This window comes from Canis aureus, chromosome 1 (assembly GCF_053574225.1).
Source record: "Canis aureus isolate CA01 chromosome 1, VMU_Caureus_v.1.0, whole genome shotgun sequence".
Taxonomy (NCBI): domain Eukaryota; kingdom Metazoa; phylum Chordata; class Mammalia; order Carnivora; family Canidae; genus Canis; species Canis aureus.
The window spans coordinates 3,317,699-3,326,866 of NC_135611.1; the positions used below are offsets into that span (position 1 = coordinate 3,317,699).

Genomic DNA, 9,168 nt, shown 5'->3' on the forward strand with positions numbered 1-9,168 from the left:
ACCTGCCATCGCTCTGTGACACGCAGGAGATTTCCTCCTCCCACAAGTGTGAGGGCTCGGCCTCTCCTGTAACAACAGCAGGCACAGGCCTGGAGCATCCAGGAGCTTGCGGTCCCCTCCCCAACCACCCCGGAAGGAGGGGCCATTTTATCCCCATTTTATAGAAGAGGAACCTGAGGCTCAGAGTGTCTTGGCCGCCTGCCCGAGGTCCCACAGCCAGGGACCTGAGAGCCGGGACTCCATGCAGGCTGCTGGGTACCTGGGGCTGTTCCCTGGTGTGTGGCAGCAGGGACATGGCTTGCTGGCCGCCCCGATCCTGGGCCCCCAGGAGGGTCCCACAGCAGCTCTCAGGGCACCCACGCTGTGGCCATGGGAGCTGGCCGTGGACATCCCAGGGAAGCCTCCTCCAGGCCAGAGAATTTGAACCTTGTCTTTCTCCTTTGGAAACATACGGGCCTCAAAATTGTGCAAAGTGCAAAGCTTGCACCCTGTAGACGTGCAGCAGAGGAGGGATGAGAGGCATGTGTGTGAAAAAGCAGGCAGGGATCCCCACACAGGCGCCTGGCCCCCCGCAGCCACCCACCCGGGGAAGCTCCCCTCCGGGCCCAGAGCCGCCCCTGCGCCCTGGTCCTGCACCCCTGTGGGCACACGGCGTTCAGCTGCTCTTGCTCGACGCACCGCACTTCTCTTGGAGCTACCTGGCCAAGTGCATGAGTCTGGTCCTGCAGTGGGAGCCTCTGGGCGCATGTCTCGTGGAGCCTGGCCCTTGCCCCCACCCCACCCCACCCCAGAGGCCCACGGGTGCCACCCTGAGAGCTGTCTGGTCTCTTGCAGGGAGCCGAGGGCCAGAAGCCGGGATTTGGCTACGGAGGCCGCGCTCCAGCTCACAAGGGGCTCAAGGGCACCGACGCCCAGGGCACGCTTTCCAAAATCTTCAAACTGGTAATGTAACCCTTCTTAACATCCAGGGTACTCCGAGGTCACTGGTCGGGGCTGCTGGGGAGAGGCCTCCGGCCATCCCACACTGGGCTCCCCGGGGTTCACCTGCCAGCCCACCTGGTTCGGGGACGTTCTTGGGGGCCCATTTGGCTGCCCTGCTCCAGGCTCCCTTGGGGAGCTCGAGGACACGCGAGGGGCCCCACACAAGGCTCCACCGTGCCCTGGGGGGGCCTGGGGTGGCCTTGGGCACAGGTGTGTGAGTTCCAGAGAAAGGAGCGGGAGCCGAGTCACTGGGCAGGCAGGCAGGGGTCCCAGAGGCCATGCGGGGGACACCTGGTGTCGACCCTGGGGTCCTAGACCCAGGCCACTAACCATCAGTGAGTGACCATGGCAGGGCCAGGCACCCAACAGGACTGGAGGAGACAGGACGCCCTCCAGCCTCAGCCTGGGCACCTAGAGAGCCCCACTGCCACCCATCCTCAGCTCTAACCAGCCCTAGGCGGGCTGCCAGGGGTTGGGAGGGGCCCATTCGGCCTCCGTTCATGCCCACCACCACCACCCTCGTGACCCCCCAGAGCAGCTCACAGCAGTTTCCAGGGCTCACCCACGGCTCCATGCTCAGGCATGAGGGAAAGCGGCGGTGGCCAGCTGGCCTGCTGGAGGCTGGACATCCGAGAGCCTCGGGCATGACCTCCCGGCAGCCACATGCGGTGGGCAGAGGCCCGGATGAGCACAGTGACAGGCGCCACCCCCCCTCCGCGGGTTGTCCCCAGCGCTAGGCTGGCTAGGAGCCCACACTGGCCGTGCCCACAGTCAGGGGCCAGAGGCTGTCCAGGCGCCCTGTCTGTCTGCGACCATGCGGTTCTGCTCATTCCACAGGCAGATGCCCTTGGAGGGCTGGGGATGTTCCCCCAGCTTCAGGAATCCACAGCCCCGTGAAGAGCATATTCTTGCATGAGGGACACAGAGTGGTTGGAATTGTGCCACCAGGAGGACACAGGGCAGAGTCTGGAGGGAGCACCTGCCTCCGGCTCCAGGGAGGGGGCCACACGAGGAGGCCTCGCTGGGCCGGGGACCGAAGAGCCGCCACACACCCAGGGAAAGCTCCCGGCTGGAGGAAGCCCAGGCCCTGAGGAGCCGGGCACAGGGGAACAGGGTTCCCCACACAGAGGGCCGCACCCCTCCCCAGGGCCCTGCCCCCCAGGGCCCCTGACTCCCCCGGCTTAGCTGTGCACAGTGAAAGGCCAGCCATGCATCTCTGGATGAGACCCGCACACATGGGGCTGGGGTTTCTGCAGCCACCCGTCCAGGGGCCTGGAGCAGAGCCAGGGGCCCAGCAGCAGCCAGCGCGCCAGGGCTCCCAGCTGGAGGGGACGGGGAGGACCCCACCCCAGCAGGAACGTATCACACCTTCCGTGCAGCCTGACTCAGGGCTTGGGGAGCGGTGCTCATCCCTGGGTGAGCACGGGGAGCAGGTGCCCGGGGGGCAGACGGTCTGGCAGCTCCACTGTGAGTCCATGTTCCCACATGCTCTCTCATTAGAACAGCCGAGCTACTGCTCCCACTTACTCTGAATCCACACGAGGCCGCCCATTTGCTGGCTCGACGTCCTGGGAGCCGACGCTAATAGTCCTAATAATTCACAAGGTGCCCCCCTCAGCTCGCATTCTGACCCAAAGAACTATAATCAGGAAGGCAGATGGCAGCGTGGAGGAGACAGGGTTCCTGCGTTACAGCAGGAAGGGCACACAGAGGGCGTAAACCCCACGATGCTCATGGCACGCTGTAGAGAAAACAAATCATGAAAGATTTCACTTTCCTCTTTCTTGGGTGAAAGGCTGGCATGGCCATCCCCAGAGGAAAGGCCTGGTGGCCCTGGTAAAATGGGAGGTCAGGCTGGTCTTAGTCCCCAGATGGCACCCCCACGCCCCGCGGCCAGCGGCCAGCGTCCAGGCACCGCAGACTCACCTGGATCCTTACTCCACGTGAAAGCTCCGTCACCCTGCATCATGGGGCCGGAGGTCACATTCTTGGGAAGGCATGCATTTCCATGGAAACTGCTCATTCTAGGTGCTCTGAGTGGTGGATGAGAGCGGGAGCACCTCTGCTCCACCTGTCCCTGGACCACCCGTGTGGTCACAGTGGGCAGCTTCACTTAATGTGAAAAGACTGTGCTGTGCAAGGCCTGGTGGCATCGCACCCTGAGACCCGGCCCCAGGCCACCCCGGTTGAGGCTGGCCCTCCGCCAGCCGGCCCGAGGCCTCTCGACCCCAATCACGGTGATACGAGGGCTCTCACCTGCGTGACTAGGCTTTCTAATTGGCTAACATGTCACAGTTTTACAGTTTGTGGGGGAATAATTGGGTCTGTAACCCAAAGAGTCATCACGCAGTCGTGCGTGTGGCGCATCCCGTGGTCGGGATGCACGGTGGGGTCAGCTTAGCGAGGACATGCGTGGGGAGCCCCCCACCCCAAGTGTAGATTCAGTGGGTGCAGGGCCCGCCTCCAGGTGCCGGGAAGGTCCCGCTATCCCAGACAGGGCTTCTGTGTGTGACATGCATGCTCATGTCATGTGAGACGTGCCGACTTGTTCCACGTCAGCTCAAAAGCAGGCAGGATCCCCTCCTCCATGTTAAATCCTAAAGCAAATCTGAGTAAGGAGACAAATTCTACCCCACGTCCAAGTCACCGAGGTCATCATGACACGTCTGCTAAATTCTGGGCCGTGGCCACGAGGAGCCCAGACCTGCACTCAGCATAGCAATGTCTCCCAAGCGGTCTCCTGCCTGTGACTCACCTGCGATGCCCAGACCACTCCTGGGCTCCCCCCAGGGCTTCCTGCACCAGAAAGGCCCGGTGGGAACCCGCTGTGTCCCTCTTGCCTGGGAGTCGCAGGTGTGTCCCATTGCAGGTGAGCAATCCCTGAGCTAGCTGGCATAGTGCCCGCCTGTCCCCTGAAGGAGTGGCCAGGTGACACGGCAACCCTGGGGAAGGTGCCTGTGGCCTCGGTGGTACAGACACAGGCCTGGCTCCCGGCCAGGGTCGGGTGCTCACAGGCGGAGCTGGCCGGCACAGCCCTGTCTTGGCCCAGGATGTTCATGGTGTGTAACCAACACAAGGGTACAAGGCCCATGTATCTTTAATAGGTTCGATATTTTCCTGAATTTCTGTTTGTACCAAGCAGTTTAGAAATTTTAAAGCTTCTGAGAGTTCAAGAGAAGCTTCGATCTGTCAAAGTAAAGTGAATTTTAATTCGTGTGGCTCTCATTAGATTTTACTATGAGAAGTGTCCACACACTGGCCAACCAGGGTCATCGGGCTGGGTGAGTCCACCCGGTGCAGCTACAGTGGATGGAAAACAACCGCTGAGAGGCCACAGGGGCTGGAAAGAGGCGCGTGGGGACGTGGCGCCTCCCAGTGTTTAACGGGCACCATTCCCCTGGCCTTTCTGCCCCTGTTGGTTGGAAACTGGGTGGAGAGCCCTGCATTTCTCCCAGTCAGGGAACCGTTTCGAGATATAATCAGTGTCTCATTTCCAATTGCACGGCTGAGGTAGTTTCCCACGGTGGTGCAGAGCAGGGCCTCCACCTTCCCGCAGCTCCCATCCCTACCCTACCCCAGATGCAGCTTCGGGCCAACCTCCTCCCGCCACGTGCTCCAGGTCAACCCACTCAAAACGTGGGAGACCCACAGGGCAGAGGTGCTGGTGTGACCCCTGACTCTGCCCTGGGCCGACTGGCTTTGGGGAAGTGACTCGACATGTCGGCTCCTCCGACAGCAAAGCGGGGATGCCACGGATGCTAAGGATTCCCGCCTCCGGGACGGGCTTTCTCTTTCGATCACGGAGGTACTTGCTAGTTGTAGGTCCGATCATGGAAAATCAAACCCAATGCCCAGCATTGTTTTCCTTTCCGAGGGAGCCGTCAGGAAATTGAAATGCTGCCTCACAGGAGCTGTCCTGCAAAGGGGTGGTGGGGCCGTCGCCTGAGTCACCCTGGATGCGCTTCGTTCTCGGGAGCAGTGCATCTGCCGCTTTTCAGGACTAGATCACGCTTTACAGGGAGCCGCGCAGATGAAGTTCCCGGGAACTCGGAAGGCAGGGGAGACAGGTGCAGACTTGCTCTGGGCTCCTCAGAGGGCAGCACCCAGGTCGGCAGGCGAGGAGGGGGGCCCTCCCGTGGCGGGGCCGCTCCCCTAGGGCCCTGCAGGTCCTCCGGAGGCTGGGAGTCCGTGAATGTTCTCATTTAGGAAAATAAGATCCCACAGAGGAGTCGTCTGACGACACAGAGATTCCATTGGAAAACGTAGGACCCCAACAAATCACGACCATCACCCCCTCCGGTGACTGTGCCGCGAGGCTCTCTGGCTTTGGGCTGCGGGTACTGATGTTACTGTGTAGCGGGGCAGACGTAACTAGAGTAGGTCGCGTCGGCCCAGGGCACGCGGGTCACCCGGTGAATAGTGCATATTCCGTACGTATGTCACTTTCTGGGGCCCACAGGCCCAGGGAGATCCCTGATCCGATGACCTTTTCACTCACGACCTAAGAAGAAAGAGCCTAAAACTTGAATAAAAATACGAGTGCCAAAAGCAAGGGGCGTCCCCCCACCGTCCCCCTGAAGGATGTGCGGACTCACGCTCCCTGTCGTGTCCTCAGAGCCGCCGCCGCGCACCTGTGCTCCCCCTCCACGACCGCCAACTCTGCTCTTGACTTCAAATCGTGTCTGTGCAGGACACATGTCCATTCGCAGGGTCAAGACCCCCGAGCCCAGGTTCGAGGGCGTGGGGGCCGCGGCTGCCCCTGCAGATGGCCTGACTCTGTGTTTCCTTTCCTCAGGGAGGAAGAGATAGTCGTTCCGGGTCACCCATGGCTAGACGCTGAAGCCCGCCTCGTGGCCGCAGAACCCTGTCCTCAGCTTCTTAATATCACCGCCTTCGACGTTAACACCGCCCCGTACCTCCCCACCCGTAGCGAGCACCCTCCTGCCTAACGCCCGTCCAGTTGTGCACGCAGCAGGGTCAGGCGCGCCCAGGCCCACCGGCGGTTTCCGGCCACGAGCTTCGATGGAGGAGACACAGACCGGGCATTCCACAGCCACGCTGAGCCTGGAGACGACGCGTCCCCGGGGCCTCAGCCCCCGGCAGCGCAGCCCCGGCCCGACGCGCGCCCCCGTCCTCCGACCGGCTTCGCTGAGCCGCATCCCTCGGCTTCGCAGGCGCTGCCGTGGCCCCGCCGCGGACACAGAGACGTGTGCAGGGCGCTGAGGACCGCTGGTCCAGGCTTACTTTGGTTTCCTGCCCCGCCCCTTGCTCACCCCTAACACACTCACTCTCCCTCCAGGCCGGGCGGTCGGCAGCGGCACAGGGCGCTTTTGGTATGTGAAGGGCGGGCGGGCAGCTGTGAAGAGTCCGTGTGGTGGGCGCGGAGGGGCGCCTGCGGGCGGCGGCCCACCACACCGTAGCGGAATTCAGGCGGCAGAGAGGGGACAGGGAGGCGAGGTCGGGCTGGGCCACGGCCCCAGCGGGAAACAGGAGCTTCTCGGAAATTAGGCGACGGCAGAGCGGGAGCCTGGGTGGCCTCCACGAACCACCTGTTTCCCCCCAGAGCCCAGCAGGAGGGGCCAGGGAGACGCTTGTCTCAGAGCGGGACTGGAGGAGTTTTCTGGGTGGCCTCGCAGTGTCACCCTGTCACGCATCCCACGGCAGTGCACATTGCAGATACTAACCCTTGGTGGACGGATGACCCGCCGTCCGCTGGCATCCTAGACGCCGACGTGTGTAGAGAACAGGCTTCGGAGCGCCTTCTTCCCGCCCCGCTGACCCAGAGGCAGGGGCCGGGCCTGGGCAGCCCTGGGAGCCGAGACAGGGGCTCCTCCGAATCGTGCCTTTTCTAACTGGAACTGACATTCCCTGCACTTCCCTCGTAACGTACTGATCCCCCCTTTTGATTTTAGCGTGTCTCTTAGAGGCCTTCCATGGAGCCCACACTGGCATCGTCCCCCTTAGCACGAACACGAGGAGTAGCCTGCGTATCGACATAATCCCATCCTAATTCCGATGTCCAGTGTGGGTTTAATATAATGTCTATTAATCTATAGCCTCAATGATGAGAGGGTTACAGGGGAACAAGGAACAAGATTTCAGAAACAAAACCTCCAGTTGCGTCTCACACACACACACACACACACACACACTCTCTCTCTCTCTCTCTCTCTACATCCTTGAGCCAACCGTGGGCCGAGCAAGCTCCCCTCGCAGCTACACCCAGACAGCATGTGCTGTGACGGTGGCTCTCGTGGAGTACACACTGTTCTTGAATATTGAAATAAAATAATAAACTTTTAATGATATTTGTATGGGCGTCTTCTTTTGTCTCTGTTCTGGTGTGTAGGCCATGAGCCCCGGCCAAGCAGAGGTTGTGTGTCCGGGTATCGCGTGTGCGGACTGTGCTTTTGCAGGGATGGGCGGCCCTTGCGTGCTGTCCTCTGATGGCTTCCGCGTTAATTAGAGGACATGGAATAGAGGTCACGGCTGGGCACTGACTGATTCACCAACTCACAGGGGAAAGAACCTCCGAGGTACTTTCAAACAATCTTTTAGACTATTTTCACATTTCATTATCTTAACCAGAGTAAACAGCTGCTGACGGGAGCTAAAGAAGCTGTGAGAAACTACATCTGCCATGCACAGAAAGCCACAACAAGGAGGGATTCGGAAATTTTGTGTGTCGTTGCCTTTGGTGACAAGAGTTCCGTTTCAAAAACGATAAACCAAATCGTTGTTTTGTCTGGCTTTTCCTGGCTCCCTGGGTCTCGGCAGCAGCTGGTGAGCGCTCCCGCGGGCAGGCCCCGCCGGCCTGGTGGGACCACACGAGGCTCTCATCGGGGAGCCCCAGCGCGGGGGGTGCCTGCCCTGCTGCGGGCGCCCGCCCTGCCCTCCTCTGGGCCACCCAGACCCTTCCCACCGACCCAGGAATCTGGGAAATCACGCGGAGTCACGTCTTTATGACGGTGGTTGGTCAGCAGCCTCTTACTGTCACGGGTCCGGGAAGCACCTTAAATGTAAACCGCGTCAATCCTAGGGTCACACAGCGACTCTCACCGTCATGCACCCACCACTCGGACGCATATTTCGAGATCAAACAAGGCAGGACGGGAGCCCAGCTGGAAGGTGCCTTCTCCCCACCCGCGCAGGTCTGCACAGGGCCCCCAGAGGGGCACCCAGGCCCCAGGCCCCCTGAGCTTGGGGACCCCAGCCCCAGGCAGAGCCCAGAGATGTCACGAGGGGCACGTGAGCCACCGGAGGGACTCCCGGTCGGCACCAGAGCCCGTGCCCACGCTCTCTCCAGCCCCCATGGGGCTGTGCCGCCCCCCAGGTGGGTGGACCCCGCGGCAGAGCACGCAGGTGGGGGGCAGGGGGTCTGGCGGAGGGTGCAGACCCGGAGTGCGGAGCCAGCGTGGATGGGAGACCAGGCGCCGCAGGACCCCGCTCCGAAGTCAGGGTGGGCCCCTGCCCTTGGGGTTGCGGGGAGGGCGAGGGGCCATTCTCTGGTGGAAGGACGGCCCCGGCCCCCAGCTCCCGCGATCAGGGCGGGGCTGCGCGGGGCGGGGGGCTCGGCTTCTCCCTCCTCCCAGAGAGGAAGGACGACTCCAGGCCTTTTCGCACATCTTGTGTGTGGTTTCTCTGCTGTCAACAATCAACAGGGTGACAGAAGGCGGAGCTGGCCCCGCGCAGCCCTGAAGGCGGTGTCCTGGGAGGAGCCGCTCCCCCCGCCCCTCCCGTCCCCCACCAGTCCCCGCCCCCTCCCCCTGCCGTCCCCGTCCCCTCCCCCTCCCGTCCCCCTCCCCCTCCCGTCCCCCCGCCCCCTCCCGTCCCCCCGCCCCCTCCCGTCCCCCCGCCCCTCCCGTCCCCCGCCCCTCCCCCTCCCCCGCCCCTCCCGTCCCCCTCCCCCTCCCGTCCCCCGGGGTGCGGGGAGGACCCTCGCCCCCAGGACGGCGAGCCCCGCCCACACCTGCCGCGCGACCCGCTCCCCGGAAAGCCCGGCGCCTGCGCGGGGAGGACTCGCACCCCGCTCCGGGGCCCAGCTCCCGCCTGCGTCCCCAGCCGCGGGCCCCCAGCTCGGCCTCCCGGGGACTCTTCTCCTGTAAGCGGGGGAGCGAGTCCAGGCTGTCGGCGGGGCAGCGGGGCGCGGGGCAGCGGGGCGCGGGGCAGCGGGGCGCGGGGCAGCGG

General features: G+C 62.9%; 1 protein-coding gene across 4 annotated transcripts in view; it reads left to right on the forward strand.

Moving 5' to 3' along the window:
- Nucleotides 1-7,289, forward strand: part of MBP (myelin basic protein) — a 93,330-nt gene extending 86,041 nt beyond the window's left edge. For all 4 annotated transcript variants that reach the window (XM_077876121.1, XM_077876080.1, XM_077875999.1 and 1 more), the window contains 2 exons: nucleotides 835-942; nucleotides 5,777-7,289. In XM_077876121.1, coding sequence (XP_077732247.1) covers nucleotides 835-942; nucleotides 5,777-5,821 — 153 coding nt within the window. In that variant the 3' untranslated portion in view covers nucleotides 5,822-7,289. The remainder of the gene's footprint in view (nucleotides 1-834; nucleotides 943-5,776) is intronic.
- Nucleotides 7,290-9,168: the final 1,879 nt, after the last annotated feature.